The sequence below is a fragment of the Labrus mixtus genome, chromosome 10 (assembly GCF_963584025.1).
Source record: "Labrus mixtus chromosome 10, fLabMix1.1, whole genome shotgun sequence".
NCBI lineage: Eukaryota > Metazoa > Chordata > Actinopteri > Labriformes > Labridae > Labrus > Labrus mixtus.
The window spans coordinates 4,327,467-4,343,105 of record NC_083621.1 but is presented as its reverse complement, the minus strand read 5'-3'; the positions used below and the strand labels follow the sequence as shown (position 1 = coordinate 4,343,105).

At 41.6% G+C, this 15,639-nt stretch overlaps 1 protein-coding gene across 1 annotated transcript in view; it reads left to right on the top strand.

Moving 5' to 3' along the window:
- The window catches only part of LOC132982569 (LIM and calponin homology domains-containing protein 1-like), a 99,021-nt gene that overhangs the window by 37,749 nt on the left and 45,633 nt on the right, over positions 1 to 15,639 (top strand). Inside the window, exons 3-4 of the mRNA XM_061049120.1 lie at positions 601 to 670; positions 9,816 to 9,922. Coding sequence (XP_060905103.1) covers positions 601 to 670; positions 9,816 to 9,922 — 177 coding nt within the window. The remainder of the gene's footprint in view (positions 1 to 600; positions 671 to 9,815; positions 9,923 to 15,639) is intronic.

Below are 15,639 nucleotides of genomic sequence, written 5' to 3'. Positions count from 1 at the left end.
CCATCCAAGGCCGGGTTTCCCCTCTACGGGGCAGAGTCATTACACTGCTTCCTCCGATGAAAACACTCACAAAAGATGAAACTGGAGCTGTGAGGAGGGGAGGGGGGGCGATACAGGAAGCGCTGACACTGCTTGTTCATGACTGATGATGAGTCTTCCCAGGTGCAGGATTATACTGTAACTTTATTTGTGTGTTTGCAAAGACAGCACAAGGACTGACCTCTTCTCACAGTTCACTGTTGTATGAAGTGAACTGGAACCAGTGAACAGCTCCCAGCGGGTTGGAAGAGCACAGCGCTGATTCTCAACTCTGATTTAGGATCTGTCTCGTCATAAACCTTCCAGGCTCCATTCTGGGAACCCTCAAACGTGTCTCTTGCTCCCTTTGTGTGTCCCCCCCCCCTCTTTTCTCTGAAGAGATGCAAACAGTTTCACACACACTTGATCTCTCTTGCCTGCAGGTACTTCACTCTGCTGGGTTTTCTTCTATGAAATATTTATTTTAGCTCGTCTTGAAGGCCAGATTCTAAAACAGAGCTCTCCTTTGGTTTTTACATGACTCAGTTTTTCACGTCGTCTTTCTTTTGTGTCTTTTGTTAGGTTGCTGAGCTCTATTAAACCCGGCCTGGTGAAGAAAATTAACAGACTTCCAACACCGATAGCTGGCCTGGTAAGTCCTCCATCCTCACTCATCCTCAGAATTTCAACAACAGACAATCTTTAGTCGTCTTGGATCTGTTTCCTCTGCCTGTGTCTTTTCATTCCCCCTCCCCCCCTTCTGTTTTCATCTCGAGGGACGCTTTAGACAGTCGCTGTCTAATGTTAAAACCTTGTTTGTTTCGACTGGAGTGCAAGACTAAATACTTGACCTGTCATGAAGGTTGTACTGAACAGGCAGCTGTGGCTCAGTGGTAGCTGCTTCATCAGCGGCGTGTGAATGTGAATGAATGGATTTGTTAATACTGATGGTCACTTTACACAGCAGCCTCTACCATCAGTGTGTGAATATGACGGTGTGGTATGCGTTGTAAAATCACTTTGAGTAGTCAGAATACTAGAAAACTTCTATACAAGCTCAAGAAGTCCATTTACCATCTACTTGATCGATTTGATACCTGTGCAGTTTTGCTGCAGCAACCTTGTCATGCTCCAGATCTTTGATATAAAGTATGAAATCATATAGATTCATTATTTTCATTATTAGTTTGTGTCCTGGTTATGCTTTTTTTAAGGTGTGAGATGAATTTTCAGTTTACCATCTTGGTACAGTCTTTGTCAAAGTCGTATCTACAATTCTACAATTCACTTAGCAGACTCTTTTATCCAAAGCGACGTACATCAGAGAGTAAGAACAACACAAGCAAGGATCTAGAAAAAAGGGAACAATGTCAGTAAGAGCAAACAATCAGCTTTGAGTCTGATTGGACACACAGGTGCTGACAGGAAGTGACCAGAGGCAAAGCACAACATTGAGGGCAGTTCTTGAGAGCTCTAATCAGTATAGAAACCATCTTATAAGTCGTCGTTATCAAACAAAAACCATCATCATTACCATCATCATCATCAATAATATGGAGACCATCATCATTAAGTTAGTAGGTATTCATGAAAGAGCTGGGTCTTTAGCTTTTTCTTAAAGGTGCAGAAGTCGTATCATGACTTTAATGATGCATTTTAAATTAAATAGTCATGGATGTGCCAAGGAATACTCTTGGCAACTTTGATCCAGAGGAACTTTTTTTATAGTTCAAGAAACAGTCGGAAGATCCAATCATATTCATGTGTTTGCACTGCAAGGATTCAATATTTTAAAACACTGCTAATAAGAACTTCATACTGCAGAGTACTTTCTCACTACATGAGGAACCCAACCAACCTAATGTAAAAAAAAACAGATTGAGATGTAAGTTAATTAGAGGAACACATGAGCCCCCTTCTCTACAAATCACATCTTGAACGCCTCAAAGAAGATACTGCATCCAGCTTTAGTGTTTTGGGTTTAAATACCTGGAGCTGAAACTTCTCAATTCCAGCTCCAACAGGGAAGGTGGCCATCATCAGCTGTGTGTGACTGAGCCCCTGATGGCTCAAAGTACAATAAGGGAGCACTCACACTAGGCAACGTTGCTCCGCACTGTGCTGAGGCATGTTGGTCCGTCCCCCCCCCCCGTCCCCCATTCCCCCGCTGGCCTGCACTCACACTGCTCCAGGACTAACAACACATGAATGGCTTAACGTGTTCATGAAGCGTGCTTAGGATACAACGCAGACGGACTCAAAAAAAAAAAAAGGGGGGGACTCGCAGTCTAGTCCGTGTCAGCACATTGGAGAACAACACAGAGAGTCTGACTGCATTTACTGACTCTGTCGCTTATCTTGAGTCATTTTAGTCAGATACAACCAGGTACGGATTGCCTCGAGTGCGCCCTAAGACGGTTAATCAGAGAATCATTTTATTTGATCCCAACATCAGGCAATAGTCTATAATCCAGTGTCACAAAATGCAACTTGATCATATTTCTTTGACAGACAAAATATGTTTGACTCTCTGAATCCATGAAAAAGTATTTTTCTTTTCAACAGGAATATTTTTTTTCTGGATCCATAAAACCTGAACCAATTATTTACATAATATTGTTGGTTTGAGTTAAAGATCTGACCTCCACCACCTCATCCTGCTTTGGATTAGAGCCTTTGAATATTAGTCAACCTGAACACTGACACAATTCATTCGAGTACAGTGCACTACAGTAAACCCCTTTCAAGGCCACCTAAGACCTTGATCTGGAAGAAGTGACCTTTCAGGACCAGGACCGACACGTAAACAGAGGAACCCTGAAAGTGGAAAGCGTCGGCGCTCAATCGAAATCTCCTTTCGTCTCCCTTTCCTTACAAACCCACTCTCAGTTGAATGTCCAGAATTCTTTAATATGCATGCAGTCTTGTAGAAAGCTGTCAGAAATTCCAAAAGACTGCATATGAAGCGTCATGGATACTTTGTAGATTCAAATGTAAAGTAGGACTGTTAAGACTGTAGGTCTGTGTATCAGCACACATTATAATATGGTTACATCTTCTGATGGTTATTTCTCTCTAAAACATGTCAACTTCCATCTTGTATTTTAAAGCAAATAAGTTTTGCTCATTTGTATGATATTGAAAAAGTCGGCATAAATCAGATACAGGGCAAATCAGATGGAGTCAATAATTTGAATTCACTGTCAGGTGGTCTTGTTTGATTAATCACACTGAAAGCTACACATTCAGATTGAATGCAGTAACTCTTTGAACTCGTCCCATAAAAACAAAGTAAGAGGAGGTGGTGATGTGATCCAAGAGAAGGGGAACAGGTGATTAGGCCAAAAGATCTTGAGCTTTTTGTGAAAAAAAAAAAAAGAAAGATGTAAGAGGAGCTGTGAATTATTTGGTTGGAAGCTTGACAGGAAGTCTGAGTTGGGCAGGAATGGCTTTTCTTATCTCTTGGCGTCACTAATGGCTGCCAATGAGCCTTTTTCTGGCTTTAACAAGTGGTGGATAATTTCACAGCCACATTTTTTTACAAGCCCTTTCCTTCCGTCACACAATCGCTGCTAGAACAACAATTGACTATGCTGTAAGAGCTTTTTAAAGCAAAGAGCTTCAGAGCTCACCCAAGTTTGCTAAATGACTTAACTGTGTAATCTGCTGCTTTGTTTTTGCCTGTTTGACTTTTGAATTCCTTCGTTCAGCTTTATCTGGTTGTACTATCTTTTATTATTCTTTCCTAATGGACTCTAATCAGTTCATCTTTTCTGCTCGTCAAATATGTGTTTTGGATTTTTTTTTAAGGGAATGACACAGGGAAAGGAGCCACAGGTCGGATTTCAACCCGGGCCACCCGCTTGGAGGACTATATCCTCAGTGCAGCGTCCCCCCCCCCCTGGGTCCACATGTTTGTGGTTTTTATCACTGGGGATGTTTCATTAGCGTTTCTCTCCTCCTCCACCTGTGTCCCCCCCAATCGTTGTCTCTTCTTCTTTGCCTTTTACTCTCTCCTCATCTTAGTCCTTCTTTCCTCTCTCCGGCATTTTAAACGATGCCTGTCAAACACATCAAATAATAAATTTTTTAAAAAAACATATCAAAGCTAAAAGAGTAATCATACCGGCTGGTTTTATTCCAGACTAAACAATTCAACCCTCTGAACTTTGTCAGTTTCATAACTCCGTCTCTTCAGCTTCCTGTTGCTTTGCAGGGTTTTTTTTTCTTCGTCATGCTCTCGGCTGTGATTAGAGAGGTGAGAAAACACATAAACAAGGGCTCCACTGTTATCTGGCCCATCGTAATAAAACACAGGCTACTCCCCCTTCCTCTTCCTGTTTGGTGGCTAATGGGAAAATGAGTCTCTGAGGAGCCTCGGCTGTTTTGCAATTAGAGAGCAGCTACCTCGGCCTGTATGCGCTCAGTGTTCGTCTGAACAGGTCGCTTGTTGCGTGCTCTGTTCCCCAGTCGTCTGGGACACGCGGTGGTGAGCGCCACGGTAGCAATTCACCTTTAGAAACTGCGTTGTTTTCCTGCCGCCGAGTTTCGAGCGACAGGCATTTGTGCTACTTTTTGTGACGTATACAAAAGAAACCTTTGGGACTGTTTCAACTTTAATATTTTGTTTTAAACATATGATATGTTGAATATTTACACTGAAATATCTACATTTTATAGTTGTAACGGGACGTGTCTTGTCGCGGCGGCTGCAATGACAGCCACGACATGTTTACGGTTGCCGTGGAAACACTGGATGTTGTACAAGGAAGCGTGAGAGCTGCTACTAAAAGCTGCCGTTCTGTTGCTGTATGTGCTCCTGTGATAAAAAAACATCATGTTATTCATACTTGGATAAATTAGCCCAGTGGTTCCCAAAGTGGGGGTCGCGAGACACTGGGAGGGGGGTCGTGAGTTGCCTTCCAAAAACAAATGCAAACTGGAAATGACTTGAAATGACATATTTTACCCTTTATTGTGAAATTACATACAAAAATGTTCAATTAGTTTAAGGCTGCTGTATTTTTGATTGTTGTTCTAATGTCAGTGTTTGGCCCATTAGTGCGTGCTGCTGTGTTCACCGTTATGCTTTAACCACTTCCAGGGACAGAAGGGGTCCCCGGTCTCTCGCATCGTTATTTTGGGGGTCGCGGGATGAAAAGTTTGGGAACCCCTGCATTAGCCTGTCGGTAAATATATTCTCTTCCTCAGGACGGTTTCACCCGTTAGTCTTGACTATGTTCAACTTGCTTGGAGTTTCGTTTTTTAAAGTGGATTAGCAGAGATTCAACGCCAGCCTAGACGTCATCTTTTGTCATTATTTTGACTGAGTGCAGTTTTATAAAAAAAAAAAAGATGTTACCAGATGTGTCTGGTGAGAATCTCTGCTTCTCACTAGCGGAGCTGTGGAGCAGCCTGGAGCAGTCGCTCTCCTCAATGCTGCTCTGCTCTCAACTCAGATATCACCTCTTCCCATTATTCTAAATTACCATTCTGTGTCAAAGAAGGTGCTGTGAACCCTACAGTAGCCCCGCTCTACACTCTACAATAACTTTGCAATTAAGCTCGAGGGGTACTGGAGTAGAACTGAAGCAGGTTGTAGCGGGATATGAGGCGGGGCTTCAACTTCTAAAAGATCTACCTTGATGCAGAGTGCAGCACGGTTGATTTTACACCTTAACCTTCTTATTTTATGGGCGTGATCCTTGACAGTGAGAAAAATAATCGGTCTCATATCTTGTTAAGTAAGCGGCTTGTTTCCTCACTCTGGGCAGCTTTCCCCTGAATTCTGTCAGGCGCCAAAATCAGGGCAGGAACACTGGACCTCTTCCCTGAGAAAGTCAGCCGGTCTAATCTAATCATAGCAGTCGGACATTGATTACATGAGGGCTGTGTTGACAGGATCATAGGGACATTTGCTCAAACACACCCATGTGTAAGTAAACTACACTAATACTTATAAGCGTCCTTACAAAGCTGTTATGTAGTTCTTAAGATGTTGGTATTTTATACACTTTTGTTGACTGCTAATCCTAAATAATCCTTCAACTTTTCATTCTAAACTAACCGTATGTTTTGATTGGATTTTCAATGCCACATCATTTAGATGGCCCTTAATGATTTTAACTTCAGCACTCTTTTTTTTTTTTGCACTCACACTGCAGGAATGACTTTTTTTTTTTTTTTTTTTACGGAGTGGTCAGACGCTTTGTGTTAGAGTCACCCTGACGCTCTCGATCGTTTATAAAATAAAAAAAAAACACATTCAGCCGTCAGTCATTCTTTGCGGTTGACGCCCAGTTTCCTGTGGCAGTGACCTGCAAACCACCACAAACATACTCCCCCCCCCCCCTCACACACACACACACACACACACACACGCACACACACACACACACACACCGCTAACACCCTGTAAATTATCCTGCTTGCCATTACGCAAGTTGCTACTGAATAACGATCCTGTTTAATCTGTAGTTGCCTTGTTGTTTATTTCCGTGTTTGTGATTCCAGTCAGTGTGGAGGTTATGTCGTTGAGCTGCAAAAGTTATAGAGTTACATTTTCCCTAAAACTAAAATTGTTGTGAACGTCAACGGATTCCAATTCAGCTCCTCTTCTCAACAGTTCCTTCTTTGTGTTTACTATTATAAGTACATGTGTTTTATTTTCAAACATGCTCTTTGGGTCCGTCTGACTGTTTATTTCTTTTCCCTGGAACACATTATTGAATAGACCCACACCCTTTTTTAATAAACTGCAACTCAACTAAACTTTTTTGTTGAGGTCAGATATGACCTTTCCCGGCAGTGTGTGAATGAGACCCAGTTAATCCCGCTGTAGGCGTGTGTTCCCTGGAGTAAAACTGTCAAAAGAAGAGATAACTGAGTCCTCTTTCAAAGAGGTGTGTGTGTGTGTGTGTGTGTGTGTGTGTGTGTGTGTGTGTGTGTGTGTGTGTGTGTGTGTGTGTGTGTGTGTGTGTGTGTGTGTGTGTGTGTGTGTGTGTGTGTGTGTGTGTGTGTGTGTGTGTGTGTGTGTGTGTGTGTGTGTGTGTGTGTGTGTGTGTGTGTGTGTGTGTGTGTGTGTGTGTGTGTGTGTGGGCGGGTGGGGTTGCCTCACCAGGAGCGCAGAGATGGCTCTGTCCCAAAAACACAGGAAGCTGCAGGGTGGGTTCAGATGGGGTGTTTTGTAACAGATGGGAAAGGATCATGAGAACAAGTGTTTCCAAGTAGAGTGTGTTTTCTCTGTTTACAGCCGTGCATGTGTTCCTACACCAGCGAGTGCGTACATACAAATGAATACATCCAGTTGATATGTTTATCTGAGCAATTATGAGAAAGAATATGTAAAAAAATAATGTCTTTTGTTTATACAAATGCGTTGTATTTGTGTTTTGTCGTCTGAGATAGATGGAGAAAGAACGCTTTGGATAATCAGGGTGGAAAGGAGATGTTGACACCCATAAGAGAGAGAGAGAGAGAGAGAGGGAAGGGCTTTATCTGAGAGACGTAGAGACAAAGAGAGAGAGAGAGAGAGAACCTGGGAACAGGAGAGGAGAGCTCAGCTCAGGTTGCATCCAACAAAGAGTTGGTCTGAGAGAAAGAAGGACTGAGACGAGGAGAGAGTAAAAGGCAGAGGAGAAGAGAGGAAAACGGTTGAGTGGCACAGGTGGAGGAGGAGAGAACAGGAAGCAGGAGACACTTGAAGGAGGGAAAACGTGCAGTGTGAGAGTTGGCGTAATCTGAGAGAGGAGACGTATGAGAGAGCTGGTCACAACAACCTGTTGGTGTCATGTTTCCGTCTAGCAGGTATCCTGATTTTCATGTTCTATGTATTCATTTGTGGGTTTTTATGAAGGCAAAAGAGAATAATGAATCCTTGTCTAATAAGTTGCTTGGACCCTTTTAACTTTAAGCAGTTGTACTTCAGTTGACAAAGTGTGCGTGATGTTTATCCAACCGAAACCTTGAAAGATCTGCGTTTCTGTGTGTGTGAGAAAGTGTGTGTGTGTGTGTGTGTACTAAAAATAAAGTACCGCAAATGAAGTTAGTTGAGTAGAGAGTTCTCTTTTTGTAAACCTGTTAAAGGTGTCATTCATTTACATTGAGCACATTATGGTACATGACATAGAACTACCTTCATAGGTCTGATGTTTTGTTATTGACAAAGAATGATATTAGCACATCCTAGATACCTGACAGTGAAGGCTTTTATTACAATAACATGTCTATTGGCCCAAAATGACCTGTGTCCACAGACAGTGTTTTTTCACTGTCAGCGCTCGTTTTCAATACTAAACTGATTCCATATTTACCCTCGGCTGTCACTGAGCTCACAGCGCTCTGTGTTGACAGAAGTTCAACTTTTAGAACAGTGCCACGCTCTTAACTGTCGCGTCTTCCTCACCGACCAGAACAGAATTGAGAAGGGGCGGGACTTCTGATATCAGCTTTGTCAACGTCAACAGCAGACGATAAGATAATGTGACTCATCTCATTGAGGGTACATGATTCCCTTACATTGTTTTCATGTTTCTTGGAGATATTTCCTTGACTACAGGAAGATTTGAAGCCCATGGAGCGATTCAAACAGACGGACCAGTCACGACTGAGGGATGCAGAAGTTAAAGCTCGTAACTTAGCAACAATTAGTGCTCTGAAACTAAAGCGCTCGCAGCACTTCTGTGGACACAAACCCTAACAGATCGATAAGGTCTCACATTATTTGTAAGAATGCATTGCAAGCCTTGGACTATCATTAGATCTTTATTCATTCAGTTAAAAACATAATGCAGCAGGTGGTTGTCTGGATGTTGTCACAATACTAGAACTTTAAACTTGTATATAATACGAGTCAAAATCAAACCATACACTGGTTTCAAACAAAAAGAATAGAAGTACTAGGCACCAAATATTGGGCAATTCTTTTTTTTTATTACGAAGAAAATGCAGGTGAACTTCTGCACACTGTCTAAATTGCACAAATATGTTGGCCTTGTTTCAGTAGGGAAAGTATTCATGCAACTGAGACGGTGCTCTCTGTCTTCCTCTCACAGCAGCTTTTGGTTTAAAGTACGACTGAACATCAGTCGTTTTTGAATGCTTTAGTTCCTTTTGATACTCTTGATGATGAAAAAATGGGGATTGATACTTTTCGATGCCACAAGTTTTGAAACTTTACAAAGTATTGGACATTTTTGATAACTTTAGGTGGTAGTGTGCATCTGAAAGATGGTGAAAAGGGTACACAACCTCAGTTGAAAGTGCTTTATGTGTTCACCAGCCAGTGTGAACATTTTTAAAATAGAAGACGGGCAAAAGAGACTTAAAAGCCTTTTTTATATCAAGAGGATAAATATGTAAATAAATATGTATATGCAGTAAGTCGAGACATAAAGTCATATTGGATACCAGCCAAAATTCAATAATGAATTCCTATCAGTATTTGGATTATGTCAAGTATAAGTTTAAGATTAGGATACTGTGTACTGAGTGTGTAATTATAGTGTGTGTGTGTGTAGGGTTAATTCATCAGCTGTCACTTTGTTGGTGTGTTTGAATTAATGATGTGTACAAATAAGTCAAACTTGTTTTTCTTTGCAGCCTTGTATCGTAGTTAATTTCTGTATGATTTAAACTGAGTCAGAAAAAAAGAAAGTGTGTGTCTTTGTTGTGTTTGAGTTAAGACCTTGAGCAGCACTTTTACGACCTGACCTCACTTTGCCTTGAGCCTCTGCCAACATCGATATATCCTGGTGATAATGTGTGTGTGTGTGTGTGTGTGTGTGTGTTCTGTGCAGGACAACCTCAGTGTGTTTCTGCGTGGCTGTGAGGAGTTGGGACTGAAAGGCTCCCAGCTGTTCGACCCTGGAGACCTGCAGGACACGTCGACACGCCCCACCGTCAAGTAAGAACCAAAGCTTTAGTGTTTTCTTTTATTACTCAATGGCTGTTTGTTTGTTTGTTTATTTATTTCATTCACGCTTTTGGACCCACAGTTGTGTTTTTTAAGGAAATAACTATTACTATTATTTGAAGATATAAACATTAACAAAGAGACAGACTTGGGTAACAACCCTTTTTCATTCATTATTTTTTATATTAAATAATGTACTAACACAAAAATAAATATATCTGTTAATTTACTGTTCAAGAGGCTTCTTTCAAATTTAATTTCCTTGTCCGATCTATGACATCACAAAGGGCAGTAGCCCCTCCCCCAGGTGGGTGACACTCCCACAGCTAGGTGTTTGTTCTGTCCTCTGAGTCTGCCTTCTCACCGTAAACAATAGGACATGGAGCGAGAAAGCACCGAGTATACCCAAGCCCTTCCAGAGAGGGGGTGTGGTCAGACACAGCTCATTTACATATTTAAAGGTACAGACACAGAAACAGCCTGTTCTGAGCAGGGCTGAAATAGAGGGTGGCCAACAGCCGATGCATGCGTGAGAGGAAATAACAGGCGGCGGTAGTCCGTTGTTATGATACGAGAAGACCATTTGTCGGTCACCACTCACAACACAGGTGCTTCTAATGGAGAATAATGTCTGATAAAAAGTTGAAAATGGCGCTGGCGTTGTCAGCCCCTTGGTCTTTTAGTGGAAAAAGAAAAGAAGAGCAAGACGACCATTAAGGAGAAACAGCACTAATGGATGAAAGCATGGATACTACAGAGGCATGCTCAAGGGGCTTTACTGAACCTGTGAGGAGAGCTGGAGAGAAATGAAACCTCCGAACAGCCAATAAAAAAAGGGTTTATTTTACCTATTTAAAATAGATTTAAAATCATCGTTGTTAGAATAGCAGTTCAACGCTGCTCGCTGCCTTCAATGCAACATATATTTTCTCTCGTCTTAAATAGTGCAAAAGGGTCGAATCGGCTGGAAAAAAAGGTAGACGGGGCCGACGGGTAGCGACGGAGCTGGACACACATCGCAAAAACTAGGGCGATGATCGAGTAGTACCGACGGCCGACGATCTCCTTGGTGTGTCAGGGCCTTTAGAAGAAAGTGTTACTCACTTTACCCAGGGAACTGAATATTCTCCCTGTTGCCCTGAAATTTGATGTTCATAGTTTAAGCTTGACCTTGGGAGCAGCAGTTGACGACACGTGTCTGAGTTTATTTTAAGATCTCTCATCACAATGAAGGCATTTTTTAGATAAAGAGTTTCCTTGTGAGTTAGCAGCTGATCTTGAGCTTTATGCACGTTATAGAAAACTAAGTTATGAATGAGGGCGTGTGTGTTTCTAGTGGATGGACCTCTTGAATTGTGTGTTAATAGATGGCTTTGTCTGTATCACTGGCTGTGTGCTTCTTTAAGTGTCACTCTCCGTCAGTCACCCTGTCCGTCATTCTCTGCATGGAACAATCGGCCGGTTCACTGCCGACGTAAATAAATAACTGAGAGTCAATGGAAGTTTATAAAGCGTGTGTCAGTGAGGCAACAACAGCTTATCTGTTAGACACAACTGGTCTCTGTCCAAACAAAACACAAAAAGGTCTACATCACTCGCTCAACCACGGCTCCTTCTTTGTTGCTTGGTAACAAAGCCAAGTGCATGTTTTTATATATACAGTGTGTGTTTATGTAAATGTGTGGGTGTGTCACTGTGTGTGTGTGTGTAAGCATGTGCTGTCCTCATGGTTGTGCATCAACACGGTGGAAGGTGCTGCAGGAGGAGAGAGAGAGAGAGAGAGCGAGAGAGAGAGAGAGAGAGAGAGAGAGAGAGAGAGAGAGAGAGAGAGAGAGAGAGAGAGAGAGAGAGAGAGAGAGAGAGAGAGAGGGAGAGGGAGAGGGAGAGGGAGAGAGAGAGCGAGGGAGAGGACAGCTCTAATCTTAGCCGGTCTCAAGAGGAGCTGCAAGACTGGTTCTGGCAGGACAAGGATTCTTTGAAAACACTGCTGTGTGTGTGTGTGTTTGTGTTTGTTTCATGTGTGCACACTTTGTTTCTGAGCAGGCTACAAGTTTATAAGAGTAAACATTCTTCTGTTGCAGTGTTGGATTCTGGGGTCTTTGTCAGTCTTAGTTGGTGTCTGGACTGTAACGCTACATTATTTTAATTCCAGTTATTTCCCAGATTGTCTCATATTTGGTCTTTAAAATGTTTTTAAACTGGTCCAAAGATGCCCATTCCAAGTCCAAGGTCATGTTCTTAATGTCCTCTTTTGCTTAAACTGGATTTTCAGCCATTTTTGGAACAAATAGCTAATCCTCTGTTACCGTAGTTATGACGTTTACGTTTGTTGGGTAACTTGTTGAAGATGGCTTTTTTTTTTTTTACTGATGGTCAAATGACAAATTCAAATTAACAATTTGTGTGCTCAAGCTACTGTTCATCACTGCCCTTTAAAAGATTTACTGCATCCTATTCTATCAGACTGACCTATGAAGGTGTACGGACTCAAACGTCCAAACAGTTTGAGGGAGGGATGCAGAACTTTCTTTGAATTGCAGAGTGTTTATTCTTGATGTAGAACCCCGCGGCAGCAGAGAAGAAGTGATGCTGCTTGGCTTCAGTTTGTGTTTGAGAAGTGATGATTAAGTGGTTGATAAAAAGCTTTGTGATTTATTACTGGTAGGATGATGTTGTGTCAGGCAGCTTGCAAAGTGTATTCCTTCTTTCTCTCCTACAAACTTTTTGCTTTTACATTTTGCAATACGACATTTTTTTTTCACAGGATTTAGTTTGTGAGATAAATTTCTTCCAAAAAATATGAGAATTGCTAGTTCTCTGAATAAAGATAAAGATACACTTAATTGATCCCCCATGGGGCACATTTTTCTGTCACAACAACTCAAGAAACAGGAATATAATTATCAGGAATAATAAGGAATAAGTAGAAATCCGGTGTGATGAGTCAGAAAACCTTTTTGTGAGGCACAGAGAGAAGACATTACAGTTGTTCTCTGAGGACAGTCAGGCTCATACTGACTTTAAAATACAGAAACCGGCCCACAGTAACAACACATCCAACAACAAACAACAATAGGAAGACAAACTCTTCACCGTCCCGTAAAACTCTGCTCTCAGCCTACTCCCGTTACAAAGATTAGTTTGGCTTGGATTCCCTTACAGGATCATTAATGGATGCTCTACATCCCAACAGAGAAACAAACTTTACATCGAAGTGACCTCAAAATGAGAAAACAGAACAGGAACCACTTAAGTACAAACCAGAGCCAGTTGCACTTTTGGTATCTGATCTATATAAGACAGAATCATGTATTTACACAAATGATTACAGAATGTAAAATGTTTCATGTAGTAAGTGGTTATTCTTCTGTTTTTTGACATTTTCCATGTCTGGAAAAGCAAAGCAAATCTCCATCTTAGCCTTTATAGATTGCATTTTTTTCTGTTGAGGGAAATACATCAGATTGAACAATATGAACCTCTGTAGAGCTGTCATCCATCTGAAGTCTGAAAAGGAAACTTTGGTGTCATTATCTTGGCGGTCCTCTGCTATTTCCAATTGTTATGTAATCCTCTGTCGGACAGGATGCTTTTTTCCTTGCAGCTTGTACCCATGACGGGAAGCCGTATCGGTACTTCTCCCCCAACTCCCCCCCCCCCCCCGAGTCTCTGGACAGGTGTTTACTCATCTAGAGAATTGCTTTTGACAGGCAGGTTCAGGTACACTATGAGCTCAGGCCGGAAATATCTCCCGTTCCTTTGAGCGTTGATGGAAACAGATCGTTACAGTTTACCAGGAAGAATGAATGAAACTGTGTTTATATTCCGTTCTGAAGGAAATCATACAAAGATGAGAGATTTCATGATGCAAAGAATTAAAAACTAATTCAAATCAGTCTCAGTGGGTGAAAAAGAGAAGTCCTCCAGAAGCAGGACTTAATTATAGATCAAGTAATGAGATGCTATTGCTCTTTACTGTCAGACATTCAAAACCAAGGTTAATAATAATAGCAATACTTGTTTCCACTCACATAACATGCAGCCTGCCTGGGACATGTTCAAGCGGTTCCTTTCTGAATGTGGAGTTTCCACAGCTGTATTGACATTTTTTGTGATTAAAAACAAACAAGCTGGTTGCCCTGCATCAAAACACAGTTTGGAAATACTTGACTATTAGGGAGACGAGGAGCAGAGACCAAATGATGATGTAATATGTTGTGGAATCTGTTTCTTCAAGGTCTCGGTAGAGAAAGGAAACCTGTCACTCTGTTTATTTAGTCAGCTCAGAAAAAAGAAAAGAGGATGATTGGGAGGAAGAGAGGGAGGTTAACAGATCATTCCCTCCAGCTTTCTTTCACCTTCATCTACTCGTCTTTCACTCCCCTCTTTGTCAGGTCACTGCTGTCATGGAAAACTCACCTAACTCTAATCCGGGCGTCACCTGTGTGTTGAATGAGTCGGGGGTTTGGGACCCTCGGGCTTTGGAAAATAGTCATAAACAGTCCCTGTTAAAAAAGAGAAAAAAGATATGAGTCAGTATTTCCTCTTTTCTATAAATACAACTGTTTTTAGCAGATGTTGTTTTAGCTTTTATCAGACATTGAAGAAACCGTATCCTCGTTTATTTTCTGCATTGTGTACCACATAAACATGTTAACCCCAAATATGATCAAAACCGGGATGATGCTCATAACCGGGATACTCAAGTCCATGTAGCGCTCATTGATATGATTAATTTCTAACGCTGCAAAACTGAAACACTTCTTTCTCTCCAGACTACTGAGGGGACTTTATTCATTTTCTCTGTCTAATGAGAACTCTCAGTTAAAACTAAACATAAAAATGTATTTATAAATCTGATTTAACCTTGGTGTCATCTTTGATCAAACCCTCTCCTTCGACCAACATTCTACAATTCACCTAGCAGACGCTTTTATCCAAAGCGACGTACATCAGAGAGTAAGAACAACACAAGCAAGGATCTAGAAAAAAAGGGAACAATGTCAGTAAGAGCAAACGATCAGCTTTGAGTCTGATTGGACACACAGGTGCTGACAGGAAGTGACCAGAGGCAAAGCACAACATTGAGGGCAGTTCTTGAGAGCTCTAATCAGTATAGAAACCATCTTATAAGTCGTCGTTATCAAACAAAAACCATCGTCACTACCATCATCATCATCAATAATATGGAGACCATCATCATTAAGTTAGTAGGTATTCATGAAGGAGCTGGGTCTTTAGCTTTTTCTTAAAGGTGCAGAGGGACTCTGGACTCTTAAGTTTAGTCTAACACAGGTGTCCAAGTCTGAAAGTTTGCCTCTCTTGTTGTGGAGTTATTTCTCTGGTTTTGCCAAATCTCTTTTATTAGACGAGAGCGGGGGTCGGCAACCCGTGGCTCCGGAGCCACATGCAAGCCTTTTGCCCCTCTCCTGTGGCTACCTGTGTCTTTTTTTTTAAAAATGTGAACGATTTAGATTTTTGTTCCTTCATTAAATTAAGAAGCTATTGTTATTATTGATTAATTTGTCTTCAACGTAAATGTGTGGCATATCCTGCCTCAACGGCTCAGTTTGTCCTTTCCCAGGAGGCAATCTGTTGTCAGAAATTAGATTGCAAATTCTCTAGAACAAACACAATGCATTGTGGGATCCGATCCGCCTGGGAAAGAGAGCGAGAGAGAGAATGATTTCTTCACTGCTGCAGGAAGC